The following is a 25,807-nucleotide window of genomic DNA, read 5'->3' on the forward strand; positions in this document are numbered from 1 at the left end:
ACAGCTCTATGGTTTTTGTGGTAAACTGCTTTTATACTTCATTATCTCTCTCAGAACAACTTGTGCTTGCACAGAATGCTGCCATTGGGACTCAAGTATTTCTTAAGTGTCTTAGTATTCTTTTCTCTTTGTATCTTCATACTCTTCAGGTTCTTAATCCTTCATCTCCAAATTGTTCATGACAGTACAAAATAAATGGGATGTTGTGTTCACAGTCACTATATCTTATATAGTTTTGATTCAATACTGAAAAATTAGATGTGAAATAGTATACAAGCTATTGAATATATTTTAAACAAATATTTTTATTATTTTAATCATAACACTCCATCAAATACCATTGAAATTGACAATATTATGCTTCAAAATATTCTATTCAGATTAGGAATCAAGAAGTACACAAAGGCTTACAAGCCCTGTCTTTTTAGGATTGTAGTTTACAAAAGCAAGGGTCATTGTGGTTACTTAGGCTAATGTGTTTATTGTAGTGGAACCCAGATAGAAAAATACATGCAACATTCACACAATATGATTGCAGAGTTGTACCAAATTCATCAGGAATTAATTTATTCATATAGTTACCTCTCAATGTCACTCAAAAGAAGATTCTCAATGGATCATACTCATGTATATTTGGTATTAATGAAAATCCCTAAGGACCCCTGTGGCACTGCACAGTTTCTGCTATTGTTGCATACTCCCTTCCATTTGAATGTTCTTTTTTGAAGCAGTGCTTGACTTTATAATAACAGTCATTTGTTAGTATGTGAATGCACATATTTTACAGCTAAGCTTTAATCATTTTCAAGGCTATGTTTTTGTTTACTGGTCTTCAGAAATTAATCACTGCTGGTTCATTGTTAAGAGAAAAATGAGGCATTGATGAAGTAGCAACAATTTGTGTTCTCTGTATAAAAATCAGTTTATGCAGAACTAAATCAAGGACTTAAAAGATATTATTCAGACAAGCTCCTTTCCTGCTTTGCATTGCAAATGGTCATGTTTAAAGGTGCATTAATTATATCTTGGCAATATCAAAAGAGGGGAACACTTTAATAAATATTTGAAAAACTGTTAATCTATCTGCATGTATAGACCTACTACAATCTTCAAGAAATACTGACTAAACAAGGCAGCTCAGATATGGGGTTTTTTACTGTGATTATAAGTGAATAATACTCTGTCTTCTGTGAGAGCAGTGAGTGTTAAAAGCTTCTATCCCATTTGGCTGGGGAGTAGGATTGTGTATATAGGAGAGTTTAAACTCTATATACTTTAAAATTCTAGCAATAGTAAATGAGGACAAGAGATATTTGTGTTAGAAAGGAAGAAGACAGATGTAAGTGTTGATCTTTATTTGCTTCAGAATTTATATGTTTCAAATATGTCATAAGCAGAAAAAGAGGAGGAGAAGGAGAAGGAGAAGGAGAAGGAGAAGGAGAAGGAGAAGGAGAAGGAGAAGGAGAAGGAGAAGGAGAAGGAGAAGGAGAAGGAGAAGGAGAAGGAGAAGAGAAGGAGGAGGAGAAGGAGAAGGAGAAAAGGAGGAGAAGGAGAAGAGAAGGAGGAGGAGAAGGAGAAAAGGAGAAGGAGAAGGATAAAAGGAGAATGAGAAGGAGAAGGAGAAGGAGAAGGAGAAGGAGAAGGAGAAGGAGAAGGAGAAGGAGAAGGAGAAGGAGAAGGAGAAGGAGGAGGAGGAGGAGGAGGAGGAGGAGGAGGAGGAGGAGGAGGAGGAGGAGGAGAAGGAGAAAATCTATGGCTGTCATACTCAGTACAGTCACTTCAGAAAATCAGAAAACTGATTTCTCCTTCAAATTCTCTAACACTTGTGTTCCAGCAGGGTCAAACAAAAATGTTTGGAAATCAATTTTGGTTTTTTTTTATTATAAAATTTTGTTTATTTTGTTTATTACTATTAAAATAAAAGGAAAAATCTTCTCAGTCACTTTGTCTTTGCATTGTCCTAGAAGCATGTCCCAGAAGCCTGCAGTAAGCTCTCTTCTGGAGGTAGTGCTGGAGATTAGGAACTTGCTTCATTTTTTAACAATAAAAAGACAGAGGAAAACAGAAAAAACAGAAAAAAAAAATAAAACAGAAAAGTAAAAGCTGGTGATTCTGGCTAGTTCAACAGATGTTTTTGTAGACTGCACGCCTGAATAATTGTGTATGTAGTATTGCTATTATTGTTTTCTCCCAAAAAGTAATCTAAGAATTTTGGGGTTTTTTACTGCTGGGATTGGGAGCACCTTTATCTCAAGAGTTCATACCCACTCCTGGTTGTCCCTCTGCAATCTGCACCAAGCTGAACATAACTTTGCTCCCTTAAATAAGCTATTTGTGAGTTCAGGCATTCTAGTTTCCAGTGACAGGAAATGCTAGGTGAATTACGTTTTCCATCTGTTTTGCCTGTATCAATGTTTCTATGCCAGATATTTTTATAACGGAGACAGAATAACAATTCCATGATTGTATCTTTCATTTTCCCCTGAGCAGGGATGTGAACAGTCTAATTACACCGAAGAATACTGGAGTACTCAGTTGAATAATTTTCAAAGATTTTTATGTTAATTTGCACTAAACGAAGAATTAAACAATATCAATGATTGAAGAAGCCCACAACGAATTGCTTCCCCTCCCCCAAACATTAGGAAAATCCCCTGACCTCCTCCTAAAACACATCCAGAAATAAAAGATAAGGAATTCTAGAGCTGACAATAGTTTGCTTTCAACAATTTTTCTTACTATCTTTTCCTAAAAGTCTGGTGACTCCATCAGTATGGTAATAGATTACTACTTGCTTCTGGCTGAAACCACAAATAGTAGCAGAATTCATTGTACCTACAGGTAATTTTGCTCTTCTACCTGCACTTATGAGAAGCAGTACTTTTCTGCATTTGCAGAACATTCATCATTTTTCACAAAATCACTTCAGGATTACATCCCTCTATGCAGTAAAAAAAAAAAAAAAAACCAAAAAACAAAAAAACCCAAACTTCCACTCTCAAGGCTGTTGAATAGACAGATAAGAATTGTGACTAGAGAACAGCAAAGAGGAATACAAGGGGTCATTTAGGTGGGGACTATATGACTGCTGAGGACTGTCACAGGGAGCAGTGGCCTGTTGGAGTGAAAACTGTAGATACATATATAGCACGGCATTTTCTCCAGCTGAATTTGCAACATAAATGGACAAAGAATAAAGTGAACATAAGGGTAATGCCCTGCTTTTATTTCTTTCTTAACATATCTTCCCATACTAGTTCCTGTAGAATTGAACTCGTGCTCCAGATCTCGCCTAACCCAGGATCTGCAATTGTGTCGGATCCTCATGGGAGTATTGTGTAGGAAGAGAATACCATTATGATCTTTTTCTCTTCTTTGGTAGCAATGCCAGTCAGAGTCTGGCCCAGGGCCTATTCTGAGGGAAGAACAGCCTTGGGATCTGGCTTGCTAAAATCATTAGTCTTCTTGGTCATACTCCATACATATCTGTAAAATAAAACTGATGAAAGTACTACAGAATTTCTTGCCAGGACCCCGTGGGAATATCTGGGGGCATTTTCAAGTTACATAATGAAAATTGCTGCAGGGGGATCAGATAAATTGTGTGCATGAAAGCAATAGTGCTCTGTTAGCTGAAGTCAAGTGACTCAATTGTAACTTGGTTTTTCTTTTTTACAGGGTAACTAAAGCAATAGAATCCATTTGAAAAAACCAGAGACCTAAAAACAGAGTCACAACAATGTTTTACATCTTTATTGGACTTGCTTGGACTTCAAATACTGTTCTAATTCACTGTTTGCCTGTCACAGTGCAGAGAGAACCATCTGTTTGTAATTAGTAGCTATGTGTGATTCTGTTACTAATAATAGTGCTAGGTGCCTTAAAGGACCTTGTGTATTTAGTTCAAAATTGTCCAGATTTATCTTTGGTGAAACACCTCTGCTCCTTATTCCTCTCTTTGTTTTGATGAGTCATATCACAGAACAAATGAACAAGCAGAGGCTCATTATAATTGATTCAATTACTGCTTCAGAATCTACAGGAAAATACATGGACTCATAAGTGAGAATATACATGAATAATTAGAGATTTACAAATAAAATACACAATTCTGTATCTGTACTATGTATAAAAGGATGTAACAAGGAAGTTAACAGAGGAAAAAATGATGGCACTTTGGCACAGATAGGAGCCATCAGGATCTAATGAAAACAAAATAGGTTGTTCTAGAATTAGTGTTTTGCAACAACAGAGTGGTGTGGAAATGGGAGTTGTAGTGAATAAGGTGTAACTGAAAAGCAAGCAATAAATTTACTTTTACTAATGAAATAAACATGGCAAGAGGGACGGGCATTCAAAAGCTGGTTAATAAATATGAGCATGAATATGATCTCTGTGGACCATTAACAGATGATTTAAGGCAGTAGAGTAACTGAAAGTTTTCAAAGTTAAAATAGGGAGATAGACCTTTTTAAAATTCCTATACATTTTAAAATCAAAGGAGCCTATACCAACTTTTTAAAGTTCCCATACCCTTTAAGATCAAAGTCTGTGTAGCCCTTACTAAAATTTCTATACTCCTTAAAATCAAAGTTTATATAGGTAATGAAACTTAAGACTATGAGAATCATGTGGAAGAAGAAAAAAGAATCTAAAGTTGGGTACCAGGTGAATTGCTCCTGGCAGTGCAATGGTGTGGCAGTGATAGACCATGCAGATCGGTTTGTTCTTCTGCAAATGCTTATGCCCCTGTACTTCCATAAATGGTTTGATCTTATAGAGCAAAACAGGCTGATACAATGAGAATGTTTTCCAGATCCACCATAGCTTGGGGAAATTGATTTAAGTCCGTTCATTCAATTCAAACTGTTGGTCTAAAATCCGAGGAAGAAAAACAAAATCAATATAGCCATTTATATAGGACATATAAAATTTCCTACACATTTGCCTCTTCTTCCTTTCCTTTTGGAAGTCTATCACCTTGATTCAAACTACACTTCTCTCAAGGACTATAGCAATTATATTTGTTGGAAAAAGGAAAAGGAAAGGTTTTGAGGTGAAAAAGAAAAAAACAAAACAACCAGCAAGCAAACCAAAACCAGATGGAACAGACCACTACAGCCTATCTCAGTTCATTTCACTAAAGGCCTTATTGCCTTCATGCTCATAATTTTATTGGGAGTGAGTTTCATATACTGAGATGTCATGTCAATTGTTAGTAGAAAATAGTTTCTCAAATATGCTTGTATTAATTATTGCCCAATTTTAACACTTAATAGGTTCAGACTGGTATGACAATGGAACCTCACTGGATAGACAAAATGAAAATGTAACATTTAATAACAGGGGATGAAATTCCTCTGATATCTCTTTTCTGTTTCCTTATGCCAAGCCTCTGACCTTCATAATACTTTTCTGTTATATTAAAATAAATTTATTCACAAAATATTTAGATTGAAACTTTTATTTCTAAAATAGGTCCAAAACTGGTTGACATTCAAGACCTTCTTGTCATATGGCCTCTGCATGCCATGAAGCATCCTTAAGTATGTACAACAGATAAAGATAAATCAGCAACTGAAATTCTATTCCTTCCTTCTCAGTTTGACCGTGCCAGACTTTCTACTGTCATCTGCTCTTCATTCATCTTCTTAATGTACCACTGATAATTTCCTTAAAGTACATGAAAGACTCAGTTGCTTCTGTTTATTTGTCTTTTTGATTCCAGCATTTTACTATTGTCAGCCCAGTACTATACCAGTCTTTATATTCATTTGTCATTACCTGCTGGTGAATAGCAAGAAGGATACCATATTAGATGCCCTGTACACCTTGGCATGGTTTACAGCTTGACTACCCTCATTGGGCCAAGTCAGGACTCATTCTGTGTTGTTGACAAGAAATTACATATCTAAGGTTCTGGTTTTATTATATTGACATTGTTTAATGAGAACTTAAGGAGTTGTGGGTTTCCTTACTTTGTAATCTCTTGCTGATTGAAGCTTCATGAAATGAGACCTTAGTGCTCTGTCTTTACAGACATGACTCAGATCATAAGAGGTAACAAATAGAAAAAGTTAATTAATTTAGCAAAATGGAAGCACATGATATTATATAAACCCAGCTATTTCTGTGCAGGTTTTCTAAGATTGCTTTTAATTTGTTTGGTTGGTTGTCTTGATTTGTTTTTTTGGTTTTTTTAGTTGAAGTTATAAAATTTTGGACAGCCAAGACCTTTATTCTTGTATAATAATGAAGCCCCAAAGCAGATAGCCTCCAAGAAACAATGAGTTAAAACATAGAATGTGAGGCATTTGAAGAAGACATAATATTAGGAAACACATAGAGCAATTAATCAGCTAAAGCATGAAACACAAGGACAGGAAGGAGATAGGGATAGGGGGAACTGATGGGCTAAGCATGTTCAGAGCCAACAATGTCAAACTGACCCTAAGAACTTTGCCAAGCTATAGAGACCAAGCCAAGTACACCGGGAATTAACCAAATTAGGGAAGAGGTTCAAAAGTTTAAAGAGGAAGACTCATCGGAAAGACCCCGTCTATGATGAAGGCAACAGGAACGACCACCTGAGAATTCCCCAAAAGAGATGTCTCCACCTACGCTCCGCCCACGCTCCGCCTACACCACGCCCCATATGAATATGCATGATTATGTATCTGATCTGATGTAATCCTATACACAAAATTGTATATAAGGCTTGCCTTTGCTATGTGAACTCAGAAATCCATTTCGTGATTTCTCCGACGCGTCGTAATAAAATACCTCCTGCTTATCTGACTTAGGCTGAGTCTCTTAAGCAGTTATTTTCGCCTTTTGGGGCAAAATTCGGCATCATTTTCTGGCGACCCAGATGGGACCAGACAGGAGATCCGGGCCCTGAGGTCCTCCCGGGCCGGGTCCGGGGTCGGGATTCTCTGGGCGCCCCTGACGAATTTTTGTCAAGAAGAGACCCCCCCTGGACTGGCGCCTTGGTGGACGGAGGGTTCCCTGCATCTCCTGCTTCAATTAAGAGGTATTTTAATTGTTTATTGGTTCTATTGGTAAGGAAACGGGGGTCAGACGTGACCGCCCGAAGGGAAAGCTGGGGGACGCCCCGGTAACGAATCCCATTGGGTTGCTAGCGTTGGGTTGCTAGCATTGGTTTGCCAGGGTTGTTGCTAGCATTGGTTTGCCAGGAGATTCCCGGCATTGTTTTTGTAAAGAAAAGGACAAAAGTCCTGCTGAAAGAAGTGTTTGTTTATCTTGGTATTTTTTTGGTCTGTATGGGAAACTGTTTTAACATTGTGTTTGATGTTGTAATACTGTGAATTAAGGGTTAAGAACTGAAACTGCTATCTGAAGAGGTCTGTCAGCCGGTGATCTTTTGTGTCTGTTCTATGTGTTTGTGGCAAAATCTTACAGAAAATATTTTGCTGCTCTCTCTATAATTTTTAGAAGAGAATAAGTTGATAGATATCCGGAAGAAAATTGTGACCTCCTGCAATTGTTACACTGTCTACGGTTGCGATTGCACGAATCTGGCAAACTGGTGTCTCACGGTCTGTAGGTGACCTCGCGTGACCAAACCCGGTAACAGTCTGTTTTGATATAGACCATAAGGTAGGAATTCCTTTATAAAGGTGTGAGTGTATGGTTGAGAGTGAATGAGACGCAGCATCGCTGCGGCGCGAGAAGCTAGGACAAAAGCGACTGAAAATTGTGTGAAGTGTTAAAACCAACACAGGGAATAACTATGGGAAGTCAACAGAGTAAGGACGTAAATATGAAAACCCCCTTAGGATGTATCCTAAGACACTGGAAGGATTTGGGAGGGATCCCGGGGGGAAACATAAGTAAAAAGACACTCCTTAAATATTGTACGCAGTGGTGGCCGTTGTACAAGCTAGATGACAATGAGAAATGGCCGCCAGAGGGAACAACTAATTATAATACTATTTTGCAATTGATGCTTTTCCTTCGCCGACTTAACAAATGGGATGAAGTGATGTATGCTGACATGTTCTTTACCCTAAGAAATAAACCGGAGTGGCAAAAAGAGTGCGGGGTAAATGTAGCACCTCAGGACCCCCTAGTGCTAGCCCTGGAAAAAGATAAGAAAGGTTCAAAGCCTAAAGAACGGTGCTGTGATGCATGTAGCATTGGGCAGCAATGTCTTAAATTGACAAGAAGGGATAGTGGAAAGGAGAGCGAAATAAGCCTGTGGGAATACCATCCATTCGCCCCAGGACGGGAAGGGCCTCTTCCCAGGCCAAGGGAGGAACAAGGGGATCCTAGCCCCTTAAAGGAGCTGGAACGATGGTGGAAATCTAAGTTTGGGCACAGTCCTCAGAAACTAGATAACACTTGGGAGGAGGATAGCCCATTAAAATCGGGGATGGATAAGAAGGAAAGCAGCCCGCAGGGACCAGATAGTCCACAGGGGTCGGGAAGCTACAAGGATGTTGACAGCCCACCCAGATTAGAAGTTGAGAGGGAAGAAGGCAGCCCACATGGAACAGAGAGTCGAGGGGAGACACGCAGCCTCCCCGAACTAAGTCCATATGGGGATGGTAGTACACCCAAAAGTGGAGGTTTTGGGAAATCAGGTACCTGTAGAATAGAAACTAGCACACCGAGGACTGGGGATAACTCACTGGGAGGCAACGTCTCTAAGCTAAGGTATAGTGAGAAAAATGACACTGAGACATGCGAAAGGGAGGTAGAGAACAACTCACAGAAGCTGAATATAATAATTCAGATAGAGGATAAGAGAGATGGAAGGGGAACAGAAGATGAGGACAGTAGCCCGGAACAGGATAGGCGCCGGCAGATGCGGGAAGAAAGGCGACAGATGCAGAGCGAGGCGCGGCTGGACTGTGTAAACCATGCCAGGGGGGTAGTAGGAAAAGAGTTAACAGAAATAGAAGGTGAAGATGAAGAACAGGGAAAGGGAAAGAGAAAAGAGAAAAGAAAGAATAGGGAAGACATTGAGGCACAGGAAGATCCTGGGGAAGGGACTAGTCATTCGTATTATACCAGATCTGTGGCACGGAGGGAAGCAAAGCAAGAAGAGGAACGGAACCATACAATAGCTCCTCTCCGACAACTTATGCCGATGGTAGGAGAAAGGACCAGGGTAAAGGTACCGTTCTCCACAAGTGATCTGAACAATTGGAGGGATGAGGCAAGGAACTTCAGGAGGAATCCAGAGGGAGTAGCGAAGAGGTTTGAATTAATGGCAAGGAATTTAGATATTGATTGGGAAGATATAGAGGTGATGTTGTCAGAATTGACAGATACAGAGAAGGAACTCGTATTGGAAACAGGAAAACGACATGCTCAAGTATTATCAGGGAGACTAGAAGATAATTTCCCCAGTAGTAAACCAGAATGGGATCCGGGCAACGAAGAGCACTATCGACGATTGGTGCAGTACAGAAAGCTGATAGCGATGGGCTTGCGTAATGCGATCCCTAAGGCTATCAATTGGTCGATGTTATATGACATTAGGCAGGGAAAGGATGAGACCCCGTCAGAGTTTTTGGATAGACTTAGGGCAGCCATGAGACAATACACACCCCTGGACCCAGCAACGGAAGAAGGGAAACAACACCTGTTAGGATTAATGATGGGACAGAGTAACCCAGACATCAGAAAGAAATTGCAAAAGCTTGAACATCCAGAAAATAAAAACCTGGAGGCCTTGCTGAATGAGGCATGGAAGGTATATAATAATAGAGAAGTTGAGGAGAAGAAAAGGGAGGACAGGAGGATAGCTCGAGTAGTGGCTGTGGCAGTGGCAGCTCAGAAGACAGGTCACTCGGAACCTGGAACCAGGGGTAGGGGTAGAGGCTACCCGGTGAGAGGGGGAGGAAGGTTCCAACCCCACCCAGCTAGAGTAGGGCCAGATCAATGTGCATACTGCCTACAGACGGGACACTGGAAACAGGAATGCCCCCAGTTAAAGAGAAGGTTAATGGTCACCACTACCACCACACAGCAAGAAAGTGAATGAGGGGGACCGGTGGGCCATACCCTAGCAGACCCACTGGTTAAAATGGAGCTAGGGGAAGGTAAAAAGGAATTGGACTTTTTGATTGATACGGGAGCAACCTTTTCAGTTTTAAATCAAGAATTGGTACCTAAAAGTGATGAATTTGTACAAGTTGTGGGAGCAACAGGCCAACCAGAAAAGGCTTACTTTTTGAAACCTATCAAATACAAAATTGGGAAACAAATGGGAATACACCAGTTTCTGTATTTGCCAAATTCGCCAAAACCTCTACTAGGGAGAGACTTATTAGAAAACTTGGGAGCCATAATAAAGTTCAAAAAGGACAGATTTGAATTTCAAGTAAAAGAAGAACAACTGATTACAGCCCTAAGCCTAACAATCAGTTGTGTGAAACCTAAACCTGAGAATCACAATTTTGAGCGAATCCTGAGCGAGGCATACCCATTAGTATGGGCTACTGATATACCTGGAAAATCAAAACAAGCAGCACCGATTGTTGTTGAACTTAAAGATGGGGCAAGACCGGTGGTAAGAAAACAATACCCTTTGAGAATAGAAGACAGGAAGGGGATTGAGCCCATAATCAAAAGGTTTTTGGAACTGGGGTTATTGGTAGAATGTGAATCGGATTTTAATACACCAATCTTGCCAGTAAAGAAACCTAATGGAGCTTACAGACTAGTTCAGGACTTGAGAGCAGTAAACGAAATAACCAAGATATTACATCCTTTAGTTGCTAATCCATACACGCTTTTAACTAGACTCAAGGATAATTTGGCCTGGTTCACTGTATTAGACTTGAAGGATGCATTTTTCTGCCTTCCCTTAGCTCCCGAGAGTCAAAAGATTTTTGCCTTTGAATGGGAATCTGTAGATAAAGGAAGAAAGACCCAACTTACCTGGACGGTATTGCCCCAAGGATGGACAAACTCCCCTACGATTTTTGGGAATCAGTTAGCCAAAGAATTAGAACAGTGGGAAAGGCCGCTGGGAGATGGCACCCTTCTGCAATACGTAGATGACCTTTTAATAGCAACAGTGACAGAGGAAGAATGCATTGAATGGACTATTTCCTTGTTAAATTTCCTGGGTTTAAGTGGATACCGAGTCTCTCAACAGAAAGCACAGCTGGTGCAAAAAGAAGTAGTGTACCTGGGATACGAAGTCTCCAGAGGACAGCGATCCCTGGGAGCAGCTAGGAAAGAGGCCATCTGTCAAATGCCCAAACCAGAGACGGTGAGAGACCTGCGCGCCTTTCTGGGAATGACAGGTTGGTGTCGGCTGTGGATCTACCAGTACGGGATACTTGCTAAACCACTGTACGATTTGTTGAAAGAAACCAAGGATGTTCTAGTTTGGACTCCCGAGGCAGAAGAGGCCTTCAAGAAGTTGAAGCTGGAGCTAATGAGGGCACCGGCTTTAGGTCTCCCAGATGTATCAAAACCATTCTGGCTGTTCTCCCATGAGCGACAAGGGATGGCCCTAGGAGTCCTGGCACAGCAGTTGGGAACACACAAGAGAGCTGTGGCCTACTTCTCCAAGCGACTGGATGAAGTAAGTAAAGGATGGCCAGGCTGTCTGAGGGCAGTGGCTGCAGTGATAATTAACATAGAAGAGGCCAGAAAGCTCACACTGGGCCAAAAGATGACTGTGTTAGTATCTCACACTGTGTCGGCCGTACTGGAACAGAAAGGCAACCATTGGTTGTCCCCATCCAGATTCCTAAAATACCAGGCCATCTTGGCTGAATCAGATGACGTAACCATTCAGGTAACTAACATTGTGAACCCAGCTTCATTTCTGGAAGGGAGAGCCCCAGCAGAACCCATCGAACACGACTGCCTGGAAACAATTGAAGCCGTCTATTCCAGTCGCCCAGATCTCAAAGAAGAGCCGCTCGAAGGTGCGGACAACTGGTTCTCAGATGGCAGCAGCTTCGTGAAGCAAGGAGTAAGAATGGCTGGCTATGCAGTCACCACTACAGAAAGGGTAATTGAGTCAAACCCCTTGCCTGCAGGGACTTCAGCTCAAAAGGCAGAGCTGATAGCTCTGACCCGAGCCCTGGAATTGGCAGAAAACATGCAAATTAATATATGGACAGACTCTAAATATGCCTTCTCTGTTGTACATGCTCATGGGGCCATCTGGAAAAAAAAGAGGACTATTGACTACACAAGGAAAAACAGTCAAACATGCAGAAGAGATTCTGCGATTGCTAGAGGCGGTCCAACTCCCAGCACAAGTGGCCATAATGCATTGTAAAGGACATCTGAAAGGTAACACTATACCAGAGATAGGGAACAGGAAGGCAGATACAGAAGCTAAATTGGCGGCCACAAGAAATAGGGAAGCGGAAATAGCGGCCCTAATACCAGGGGAGCTGGATATCAATATCCAGCCAGATTACCAAGAATCAGATCATAGATGGATTCAAAGGAATAAGGGCAAAATACTAGAAAATGGTTGGGGTCGATTAGAAACAGGACAGTTAGTGATACCAGGAAACGTGATGTGGCAGTTTGTGAAGGCAGAACATGAGAAGGCCCATTGGGGCCTAGATTCGCTTTACCAATATTTGCAGACCAGAATAGCAGGACCAAAATTATTTACTACTATAAAACACGTTACGTCCCAGTGCGAGCGGTGTCTGAAAAATAACCCGAACACAGGAACCAAGGTACATCAAGGAGCCATAAATCGAGGTAAATTCCCAGGTGAAGTATGGCAAATTGATTTTTCTGAACTCCCAAGAAAAGGGGGGTTTCGGTATTTGTTGGTATTAACTGATACATTTTCTGGGTGGCCTGAAGCATTCCCTTGTAGGACAAATAAGGAAAGGGAAGTGACCAAAGTACTGTTTAACGAAATTATTCCACGGTTTGGGGTACCAAAGAGCATTTCTTCGGATAGAGGTACACACTTTTGTGCAAAAGTGGTGAGAGCAATAAGCAAAGCATTACAAATCAAATGGCAACTACACACACCTTATCGCCCACAGGCCAGTGGGCAAGTGGAAAAGATGAATCATCTCATCAAACAGCAAATTGCCAAAATATGCCAGGAGACTAATTTGCAGTGGTATCAGGCTTTGCCTATTGCTTTGCTTAGGCTGAGAGTCAAACCAAGATCAAAAGAGAAGTTAAGCCCATTTGAAATTTTGTATGGTAGACCTTATGCAATGCAAGTTGTAAATGGGGACGTTATAGACCAAATCGGTAATCAGTATATTTATGATTATGTAATTACGGTGGGGAAACAGTTTGATAAGAATGCTACTGTGGTAATAGAGCACCAACCTAAGCAACCTGATTGCAAATTGCATCCGTTTAACCCCGGTGATTGGATATATGTTAAGAATCTTTTAGGAAAACCCCTACAAGAAAAGTGGGAGGGACCTTTCCAAGTGCTGCTGACTACCTTCACCGCGGTTCGGATCAAGGAGCGACCTACGTGGATCCACTATTCACGGGTCAAGAGAGCTCCGGAAAACAAACAAGAGGAGATCAAACCTGCCCTAGATGTACAGACTTCTGAGTCAGCTGTCTCCGCAGGATCACGTGAGAATTCAACATAAACTAACATTGACTTTGCCAAAACCTTTATCCCTCATAGCAGAATTTAATGCCGAAGCTAGAGCTGCATTGCGTAGCACGCCAATACAGTGGACAAGGTGGGTTGAAACATACAGTCAACAAGGACCTGACCCACAGGACCCTATTCACGATCAGCCGTGTTTTGGGTGTGGGGAAAGAAATTGTGTGGGACTAATTGGATTTCTTTGTGGAGGTTGTGATAGAAAATTTTGGAACGTACAAAGTTGTTTATTGGACCTCCAATGTTATGAGTGTAGCTGCAAAGAAGCAAGGGAGAATGACGACTATTTGGCCTTAGAGAAATTCGCCAACAGATCCATTTTAGAGGCTAGGGAATTGTTTGAAGCACCCGAACAAATTGTATTAGGGTGGTGCCATTGGAAAGTACACCGCTGGTTACAATATTGTTTGAAACTTAGTCGTTCTAAGGTTTTATCGACCCGTTGCTATTCTTCTGTCCCACGACATCCACTAATAAGTGACCAAATTGGACCTTTTAAAAAACAAAGAGATCTAGACACTGAACTAGAAAAGATTATTTTACGAGTAAAGCAAATTCACACCAAGCAACAAGAACGCCAAAAGAAACAAAATTGACAGCCAGACATTATGACCCCGACTCCACCCCAAACCTTTACAACTCTAATCATTGGACTAACGATAGTGCTTCCCCAAGGCTCTGCCCCAATAGACCCATGGTCTCATGCGCACCAGTGTATCCACCCAGAGTTGGGAATGAGAGGGCCCTATTTCGAGGTTTATGCCTTACGAAACAATCAGCCATATGCAAGTGAGGTGTGGGATCAGCCCTCCATGGTAGCATACAAGGGAGACCAAGTCCAAATTGGGTGTCGAGAACTCGACCCAGAGGAAGGGAAAACAAGGCGGCTAGTATTAACAATTAAACCCTTGATGCCAGCCTTTAAACATAACCTAATTACCTTTAGTCCAGTGAAAATGGGCAGGCCCACAGTTTGGATCCAGCAAAAAGGCCCAATTTCATGTCAGTGGAGCGACTTCAGGGAGGATCCACCCGGATCACGACAACCGATAAAGGGGGTGATTTATAGAGAAGATTCACTTGGGGAGCTACGCCCTCAAAACATAACCTATGACCCTCACCCTCTTCTCCATTCTCCGGGAGAAATTGTAATATCTAGTGGTCCTGAGGGAGGGAAAGCACTGTGTGAGATGGCATTTAGATTGGATCAGTCAATGACGTTCACATGTGAAAGGGAGTTGAAAACACTGGGACAGGATATTAGCTCCCTCGGGCGTGCTCTCGGGCGTGCTGTCGATTATAGGATACAATTACCAGAAGACGTGATCCCATTGTATCCAGATTTAGACTTGCCTCAAGAAACCACCCTACCAGTGGAGTGTAAAGCAGTACACAACCTAACCTTTATAGGGCCTCAGGTGATAAGAAAATCTAACGAACTAAAATTATTGTTAGACCCCACTTATTCCCTGAAGAAGGTGCAAATGAACATTCACACCGATATTACTTATTTGCAGAAGGATTGCCGACCATTTATACAGCAAAGCCTTAAGGGATGGAATGCATGGCTAGCGACAAGGTCTCATCACAGAAAAACAAAAAGAGATCTAAGTGGGTGGATTGGCACCGGATTTGGTATAGTAAATACAATAGATCAAGAGGTATTAGTAAACAAATTAAGTACCGTCACATCGAGCTTGGAAAAGCTTAAGGTGCCTCTCAGTACATCCATGCTTACATTAGCTGAAACACAATCGCTAGTGGTGAAATTACTGACCATGGTAGCGAACCACACTGCAGAGGATTTTGTGAAGCTCGCTAACTACACAGGGGAGCTTGGCAAAGACATTGCACTCGCTATTCAATGCTCTCAGACGCAACAATGGGTACAGTCGGTAGCGGCAGGAATAATGAGAGAAGGAACGGCAGGTATATTACCTCAAGAAATAAGGGAAACAATACTAAAGGACAATCATACTACACGATTTGAAAGGGACCATCAAGCTTGGTGGCAGTTAGTGAACTTCACTTACGAACCTCAACGAGAACACGTTGAAGCTTATGTCCTCACCATTAGTGCGGCAGAGGAAAGAGGTATCTTTCCCATCCTCACTTTAGGGACAATGCATCAAGATGTCATTATCAGGCCAATAAATCATAACGTTTGGGCCAGTTATGATTACACCAAAAACAAGTGGCAATCGGTTAGCACAGAAGCATGCATCCCAAGAGGACAATTAGGCTATGTTTGCGAAAATGCTGTGGTAGAAGCCGAAGATTTATGCTTAGATGCTGAAAATAGTGTATGTACCTTAGAAATGCTTCCGCATGATAAAACACAATCACAAGTTTACTATATAGGAAATGGATGTGCTTGTGTAAGGACAGCTTGTGACAACGTCACTATAGATAATTGCCTAGCAGAAACTAACAATACTAACTTTTGTGCATGCAACTTTACCAAGATCATAGGTTGTGATTTTCATTACACTGTTCCAATAACTACCCAACAGCTAATTAACGCAAATTTCAACCTATATCAAGAGATACCGAAATTACAAATAGGGATGGACGTCAAAATTCTCAAAGCAATGCTTGCACACCCTGAAGTAAAGAAATTGGTGCAAAAGGTGAACCAAACAACTAAACGAATGGTATGGCAGATAGAACACAATTCAGAAAGGATAAAGAACGTCCTGACCGAAGTAGAACAAGTAGGCCAGCATCACTGGTGGGACATCTTTACAGGATACTCTCCAACAGCTACACAGGTCTTCCATTACCTAGTGCACCCAATGCTAGTAGTAATTATAGCTTTGTTATTACTAACTCTTACAAACATTTGTTTGTGGTGGAGACTAAGAGGCATAATGAAGAGGACCCAAATGATTTGGGCAATGGCACGAGCCTATCAGTGTCCTGTGAGACCAGAACTTGACGAAAGAATTCGTAAGCTATAAGAAAAGGGGGGAATGAAGCCCCAAAGCAGATAGCCTCCAAGAAACAATGAGTTAAAACATAGAATGTGAGGCATTTGAAGAAGACATAATATTAGGAAACACATAGAGCAATTAATCAGCTAAAGCATGAAACACAAGGACAGGAAGGAGATAGGGATAGGGGGAACTGATGGGCTAAGCATGTTCAGAGCCAACAATGTCAAACTGACCCTAAGAACTTTGCCAAGCTATAGAGACCAAGCCAAGTACACCGGGAATTAACCAAATTAGGGAAGAGGTTCAAAAGTTTAAAGAGGAAGACTCATCGGAAAGACCCCGTCTATGATGAAGGCAACAGGAACGACCACCTGAGAATTCCCCAAAAGAGATGTCTCCACCTACGCTCCGCCCACGCTCCGCCTACACCACGCCCCATATGAATATGCATGATTATGTATCTGATCTGATGTAATCCTATACACAAAATTGTATATAAGGCTTGCCTTTGCTATGTGAACTCAGAAATCCATTTCGTGATTTCTCCGACGCGTCGTAATAAAATACCTCCTGCTTATCTGACTTAGGCTGAGTCTCTTAAGCAGTTATTTTCGCCTTTTGGGGCAAAATTCGGCATCATAATAATAATTATTATTATTATTATTCTCCAAGACCTTTGATGAGACTTTCAGATAACTCATTTTAAGCTTGTATTTATATGCTTCTGAGCTTTCCTTCCTGTGCAGTTCTAATTTTTAACTTTCTTGTCTCATATCCAAGAACAGTAGCACAAATGAGCTCTATAAAATAAACAACCTCTATTTCCTGGCACTCAAGGAAGCCAGAACCCCCTAGCTCTTTTTTTATAAACAGTTTTAAAAATACTCTATTTAAATACAGATATTTGACCATTCACTGCATCAGAGTGAAAAATAATTATTTTTCCTTATAACATAAAAGGAAACCAGAGGGTTAACTAGGGACTTTTCTCAAGATCAAACTCTAACACTCACTTCAGACAGGGCTTTATAATAAAAAAAAATACACATTTGATTTAAGAAAAGAAAGTCTGGTATTATTTTCAACTGAATTTCACTTTCATTTTGACTATAGTAACAATTCTTTCACATTCATGGAAAGTGAAAGGGAGTGGGATGATCTTTTAATTAGAGGGGAGAAAAGAGAGCATTTGGCCTTACTTTAAGTGATATATCATCACATACTGTAAGAAAAATATGCATGTCTTTCAATTTTTCTTTTTTCTCACAGATGCTTGGCTTGCTTTTCTATTATTGCATCAGGATGAGGGAACAACTCAACTACAACCAGTGAGGTTGCACTGGTTTTGTTAAAAAGACATTGCTGCAAGCTTTGCTCTATAGAAAACTTTCTTTTAAACAATTTTTAAAATTTTCTTTTATTTTGGTTCAGTTTGCATTTTCTTTGGTTATAACTAATAAATGTATCAACATATTTAAGCAGCAATGTTGTTGATACATCTACATATTCTGCATAGTCAAGAGACATTTTGCTAAATCTTTAAGTTCTTTTTGTTTGTTTGCTGGTTGTGGCATTTATTTTTTTTTGTTTTGGTTTCTTCTTTCTGGAGACACTATCCAGAAAGAAAATCTAGGCATAGAACAATATTTTAGGTGTAATTTCTATATCTGTAATGGACTGTTCAGCCTAACCCTTTTGACCTGACATATTTTTTATACACAAAAGGAAATAAAATCTTATATACTTCTTGAAATTTTAAAATCCTGGTAAGGATGAAGAAACTGCATCATATTAATGATCTTTGCACATAGATCAATAGCTGCTGACCATGTACTCTAATATCCCTGAATTTAGGTGCCAGCATTGGCAGCTTCTCAAATGGCTATATTGATTTTGTTTTGCTTCCTTGGATTTTAGACTAACAGTTTGAATTGAATGAACGGACTTAAATCAATTTCCCCAAGCTGTGGTGGATCTGGAAAACATTCTCATTGTATCAGCCTGTTTTGCTCTATAATACACCTGGAGGTGTTGGAATCAGAAGGAATCTAAACACTGCATCCAGAAAAGAGTTCATTTCACAGGAGTACAATTTTTAATTCCATGCCACAGATTAATACTTCTACTGTAAAGCACGGGAAGGAAGCAAACATTGAGCCTAGACTATGAGTACCATCTGTACATACCTGTCACTGAAACATCTTGGTGTGTGCCATCCATTTGTGGTGCACATTTCCTTCCCGTAAGGTAGGAAGAGGCCCACAGAAGTGAATGGACTGCAGTTCAGGAGTGCTGCTGAGCACCAGACTCCCCATATTTGACATGAAAGCACCCTGGACTCCCTGGCAGACAAATTCCAGCTACTGACTGGTTCAGGGTAACTAGCTGTGTTTCTCAGCACAGCATTGCACCATACTGTGTGATATCATTAGTTCATCACTATCACACAGGTGGCAGTGAACCACGTACTAAATCACTATTACCACCTTCTCTGTCATGCTCATGGCAATTTGCCAACCAACTAGGTGGTCTAGTGCAGCTTTATTTATCTTGTTAGTTATGCTGGGACAGAACTGAAAATATGTTGTCACAAGGCATTTTGATATGTTGAACTTTCACATCACTAGATTTCAAATTTTCACCCATCACCTTATTTTTTGAAAACGTGTAAAAAATTGATGAACCAGGCAGCTAGTGAGATGTTTTCATATTGTTTGACATGTTGCACCATGAGAATTCTTTAATAGTAATAAAAATAAATGCTTCAGAAAGAAGGAAAATCTAGGTAGTTTTTTAATCATAGCCATAGAACCTCTAAAATTTTATGCTTTTTTTCCTCTGCTTGAGTAATTATTTCAAACAATCCTGTATAAATGCGTTTTGGAGAGTGAGAAAGAATGACAACAAAGAGAAATTTGTCCATGGCATCTAATTTTTTTCTTTTGCTCTTTATGATTTTCTTTCTTTTTTTACATATACACATACATCTCTGTAGCAAAAAGATTTTTCTGGTGTGGGAAATATTACTTTTGCATTTTTTTTCCTGCTAGGAGCAGATTGCATGCTACAGTAAAATCAAAAGAGTTATTTTTTTAAAAGTACAGGATAAGCAATTCTGATAAAAAACAGATGTGTAAATGCTTAATACTCTGCATTGTTACACGCTACAGCAGAATCTGAGGCTGTCTAGTCTTGCGGCACTGCCCTAGATTCCCTTCCCTTTGTTCTAGCTATGCATCATTTAGAGCTCTCCTGGGTGAAACTGTAATACTGAGGAAACGGGAGAGGGAAAAGGGTGGAGGAAAAAAGGAATGAATTCCCATGAAAAAGGAGCATAATAAGTGGTGGCATGTTGTATTTATCACCTGTATGTGTTACATACAAAAGCACAGGGCTTATACAAAACAGCATGCAGCATTTTGACACACTAACAGAGTCTTCTCAAGCAAAAGTGGAACATATGTTTTTATAAGAGAATTCAAAGCTCACAGTTTATGAAAAAGCAAAGTGCATAGGTATTTTTAGAACGTTGCCATTTTAAGGTATTTTCAGCACTGCCTTTTCTAACCTTTTCCTTTCCATATATAGCCGGGGACCCTCTTCTCCACTGAAAACAGCTTTTTGCCTCAAATAATTTATATATCCTGGTGCTCTCTGTTTTCAATAATATACTGCCAAGATATTACAGATGGGCTGTCTGAGACCAGAATTTCAAATTCTCCGAATATTGTTTATGATATGAACAAATAGGATAGGAATTTCTCTGAGATATATTAAACAACATAAAGCTCTCTGGATTTTTAACAGTAACAGTTTTAATTATTAAGTGATAATTAGTGTAATAACACTTCTGTACATTGTTGTACTTATCAACTGAACCAGTCATTTAATTATATTAATAAATCATCTGATAGTTTCAATTTAACACTGTCAGTGAAATTTCTTTTCTAGTCTGTACAATTTTTGTCAGTTGCTGAACTGGATACATTTAAGTTGTGATAGTATAAACACTAGAATTTAACCAGTTGTCTCATGGAAAAAGAATGGCTTAAACACTTTGTGAATTTATATAAGAAGATGGAAAATAAATCCCAGTTTATGGGAAGACTTAAAATTATTATTTATTTGATAAATAGTTTACCTTGAAGAACAAAAATATGAGCCAAAGTTGCTCTGATTCTGAAGAAACAAAACCATTGTACATCATGTGATAATTAGGTGTATAGAGGTATGTTAAAAGACAGAGGGCACTGCCGCAGCAGAAAAATACAACAGAGAGTTGCTTCTGTAATGCACAAAATTATGCAAGCATCTCATTTTCCCAAGCTTCATATTTTAACAAAATGCTAACTTGTAGGTTTTTGGGTTTTATTTTCTGTTTTGTTTTTTATCAAACTTTTTATGACGTCACTTTTTATCTTTGTTGGTCTTGAAATGTTGAAAAGAAAAATCAATTCACACTGTTTTGAACTTTTCAGATTATTATGTTCAGTTCTCTTTGCACAACTGATACAAAAATTTGGTTAACAGTTGCCTTACTGAAAACAAATACTACTTATTAGAATGAGGGGTAGAAGACAGCTGTTACAGATGCATTAAGAAACTTGGAAGTTACTAACCAAATTACCCATTGTGTCGCATTTTATTTTATTCTGAGCATGTATTAGAATTAGTATTTTGTGTTAATGGGTGGGTACTAAAATGGGAGGCAAATTTGCCGTATAACAATTATATTCATGTTCATCTTCCCAGCTCCGCCCTGAACTTGTCTTTGGACAGTTTATTTCACTTCCGAGTGTTAGAATATTTTATCTTTAAAATAGATGAAAATACTGAGAAAATAGATGAAAATACTGAGAAAACACATAAAAACCTAACAATCTGTTCTTGAGGACTCCTGGGATTAATTTAAATTCTTCCAGAGCAGTAGTTTGTGGTACAGTATTCAAGAATGGAAGAAGAAAGAAAAAGAAATTCTCCCCTTTTGCTTCCTCATTTTCCCCCTTCGAAGTGGGAATCTTGTATTGAGCCTTGATGCATATGGAAAATGAGACTTACAGAGCTGCTCTTACACAATGTATCTATCCTGAGAAGGAGGTAGGTATTCTTCTCCTAGAGTCTATAGTGCACATAGTTCTCCAAGAACAGGAAAACTGAAGGAAAAGTCATGCCAGTTTCATAGCTCTTAATAGTCACAGAAAGTTGGTTCATATTCATAATATTTGAGAAAATAGTTCCTTACAAATACTTTGTAACACTGGTATATTTTCATGACACAAAAAAGACAATAGGAGGTAAAGGGTTAGTTTTTTGCAGGTCCCATGCCTTGAGCTTTTCAACTAGAACATTTATAAGGATAGGTGAAGGAAGGATATTGTATTTTTGTAGAGTACTGCTGCTAGCTTTTTTAATATCTACTTTGTAGACAACATTGAGGTACATTAGATGGAAAATGCAGAGAGCTAGGGAGGATTTAGGAAAGTTATGCTCAAACTTTGAAATTATTTCCTATTTGGGGGGAGGGGAATCACTATGCTCTGACTATATTGCATGAGAAAAAGGTAATATATTTTAAAATAGGAATAATATAAAATCTACAAGAACTGATTGCGTCAATATTAGCTGTATAAGAAAACCCACAAAACTGAATGTAAGAAACATTAATGTAAAACAGGAGCTTTCAGACCTTGGACTTGCCATTCAGATACACTTCTACAAGCCTGAAAAACAATGGAAATTATTGTAGAGACAGAGAGTAGACTAGGAACTGCCTTAAAATAGAATTCTGTAGTGAAGTTCTGGAGGGGGATGGGGTAGGGGAGGAGAAAAAGAGATTGAGAGAGAGAGTTGTGAATATATATGAGGAGAAGAAATTAACTAGAAATATATTGGAAATTTTATTTTCCTCTATTCTTTTGCTCATGGAACAGGAAAAAAAATGATTAAAATTTACACCTAAGCTATAGCTATCTGAATATATTTACAGATATAAATTTTTACAGATACAAATATATTACAAAACTGCGTGCAGTTTTTAGCTAGCTGAATAAACTTAACTTTGGAATATGTTGGTCCAATTATGTGACTTTTTCAGAATATAGCATGGGAAATTTAGTCTAGTAGTTCTGAAAAAGTATGTATAGGCTGACGAGAGTTTTAAAATATTTTTTGAAAATTATTCAAAATGAAACTACACACTATTGTACAACTATATTAGAAAACATATCTACTACAAATCTTTCAGGTCTCTCAAGATTACACATTACAAATTATGTGACCCAAATTTTTGACATTGTGTACCAGGATGATTTGATCAGAGAAACCAAGCAAACCTATGAACTGTCAAACTGCCTTAAATGACAGCTACTACAGGGTGGAGCTTTTTCTCCATCAGAGAAATCAGAGCTATCATAATCTCTGATTAATATCCCTTAGAAAGGTTTGGTGCAGAAAGAGGAATGTTTCTATCACTTCAGATCTGTGTGTGTGTGTGTGTGTGTGTGTGTGTGTGTGTGTGTGTGTGTGTCTGTCTGTCTGTGCCTAAAAGCTGAAATAGCAGTTTTCTTTATATTGAACTCTAATTATATTCAAGCTGATATTTCAGGCATGACTTTGCATGCATACTGGGCTCCATAGTGGTAACAGAAAGTAAAGGGAATTCTTAGATGGGCAAAATATATTTATATGAAGAAGACTTTCCTCCAATGGTCACAGACCAGAACGAAGCAGGACATCAACGGAAAATATTTATTGAAGTTCAAAGTGTCTTGTCTCTCTTCTCTTTTCTTCATTGTAGATGTGCTAGTCTGCATAATTTTGCAGTTTTTCTGGGGATGTGCCCAGAAGTCCTCCACGTCTATCAAGACTTAGGTATACTGACTTTCCTTATGGAGTATATAGTGATGTGCAGGAGAGAGAAAGCACACTGGCAGAAAGGTGGTGTTGCTCAGAAACACAAAACCTGTTTCACACAATGCTAATGGTGTAACTAGAGACAAACTAATTACTCGCTCCAGTCTTGGTAAGTATTTCTGACCAAGCTGACAAAAGTCTTCATTCAGTCTTTGCTTCTTCCTTACTGTCTGTTACTTTTTTCTTTTGCAAAGGCCCAAACTTCCCATTTGTTTTCAGCGTAATTTTTAGTGTACAGAACAAGTAAAATTGCATTGATAAAGACATACAATTAGTTTGAACTCTGTCTTGAATATAAATATATTTGGTACAAGAAAAAATGAATGTAACATTATCACAGAATGAATTATGACATAATTAAATTTATTCACAAATACTACACATATCAGGTTTGTGGAATTTTAATAAAGTTAAGAGATGCAATTTAATCAAGAATTTTTCCAGCAGGTATTTTTCTACAAAACAGCAAAACATTCCTGTAAATTTTTTTCTAGAGCTGACTTATCACAGACTATTGTGGAAGAATTCTCTATATTTGTTTACAAGAGAGTTTTTTTCTATATATGGCCTCAGACTGCAGGTGAAAGAAGAAGAATAAAGGAAGAAAATTAAAATATTGTACTGCAAGGTATTTGATTGTGTTTTAGAGGTATCTAGCAGTATCAGGATAGGTACGAGACACTAGGGACCATTCATAAAATTAAATTAGGTGTGCCCAAATCAGATTGTGTAGAACTTGGGAAATTACATCACTGTTCTGAATAAAATTGAGCAATTTCTTATTGTGCTGAAAATCTTGCCAAAGAAAAAGTAATTATTTAGCCTCATTAATTAAACTAATTGCCTCTTAACTGGACTTGGATAAATCTAAAAGAGACACTTGTGGTCTCTTAGTACTGAGTGCCCATCAAATAGAGTTGCTTTTAGGTCCCAAGGCTTTTGTGGTCTGGCAGTGAGCCATAACAGTCTTGTTTTCTTATTCCTCATTTCCCTCTTCCACAACAAAAAGTTGATCTCCTCCTGAGTATCCATCCCAAATCCTCTTACTACCCTTTTTGCCCCCCTCACCCATATTCAAAGGCACCTATGGCCCTGGGAGTTTGTGCTAGAGAGAAAATGATCAGGTCTGCATCTTCATATCTGTGCTTTCTGCACTGAGAGAACATTCTTCCTTATAATTCTGCCTCCAAGTGTCATTCCCTTCCTTGGAATTTATTTATTTATTCTGCCTTTTCAGTTTTCTCTGCAGGTATATCAAGTTTGTTTTATTTACTGCTATTGTTTTTAGACTCATATCTTCCTGTAATTAGGAAATGTCCTTGAAGCATACAACTTGGATTTACAATTTTGGCTAAGTTTTACCATTTTAGATGGTCAAAAGTGAAATTTTAATTTGGAAGATTAGCAGAGGAAGGTACCACAAAAGATCTCCAAGCTGTCCTCAAAAAAAGATTTCAGAACACAACAAGACTTTCAAGTGTTCATAACTGTACAGTCATGCTAATTCCTCAGGTCCAATGATTGTATTGTGTATACAATAATATTTCCTGAAGAACAGAGTGTGACAATATCGTTAAAGCTCTTAAAATGTGAAATAAGGATATACCTGTGAGGATCTGGAAATTGAAAGAGATTGCTATCCAAATTTCCCCACGTTACAAACAGCTGTGTGTGGAAGATCATGAAAAAATTGTGCTGAAAAGGATTTCGTCAAGAGGCAGTTTTGTATTCCATTTAATCCTAAAAATACTTCTATACCAAAAATTTGATCGTAATTTTTCCAAATCTATTTTTATTCAGACTGAATATTTGTAGCTACCTCCTATGTAAGCAAGAAATACTCTGTAGTAAATGGCAAGCATAGGGCAACTGTCAAATGCCAAGACAATGAAATCTGCAAAGTGCTATTTGACATATTTTATTCCATCTATCTATCTTTGTTAACTGCTACTCTGATAAAAACCCAATTATTTTGTACTTGACTTTTATTTTAAGGCAAGTTGAAAGTGTAATTTAATACTTTTCCCATTGGTTTTGCAGCCTTAGTCACTATCTAAGGTGGTGACTTTTGAGCAACAAATGTGAGCAAGAATTTCAGTTTCCCCTTGTAGCAGTATCCTTTGGCAGTTAAAAGATTAGGGACATGCAGCTGCTTTATAAAATCAATCAGCTTCAAAGTACTGGAAGGAGCTATTAAGTGAACCTGCTTCTACTTCTGGAGAAGGTCTTCAACAAATTACTTTTGCAATGAGATAAATAAAGATTAGAAGTCTTCAGAATATATATTACTGCAACTTCTGCCATCTCTTGCAGAAACTATCATTTACCAGAGAAGAAAGTTTGCTCCATT

General features: G+C 39.0%; 1 protein-coding gene across 1 annotated transcript; it reads left to right on the top strand.

Moving 5' to 3' along the window:
- Positions 1–10,015: 10,015 nt before the first annotated feature.
- Positions 10,016–13,589, top strand: LOC132087055 (uncharacterized; the record flags this gene model as incomplete). The annotated part of the gene is given in 2 exon segments (XM_059493083.1): positions 10,016–12,163; positions 12,165–13,589. Coding segments are annotated over 2 exon segments (3,573 nt in total), but the record flags the coding sequence as incomplete, so codon positions are not given.
- Between the last annotated feature and the right edge of the window lie 12,218 nt (positions 13,590–25,807).

This window comes from Ammospiza nelsoni, chromosome Z (assembly GCF_027579445.1).
Source record: "Ammospiza nelsoni isolate bAmmNel1 chromosome Z, bAmmNel1.pri, whole genome shotgun sequence".
Classification (NCBI taxonomy): Eukaryota; Metazoa; Chordata; class Aves; order Passeriformes; family Passerellidae; genus Ammospiza; species Ammospiza nelsoni.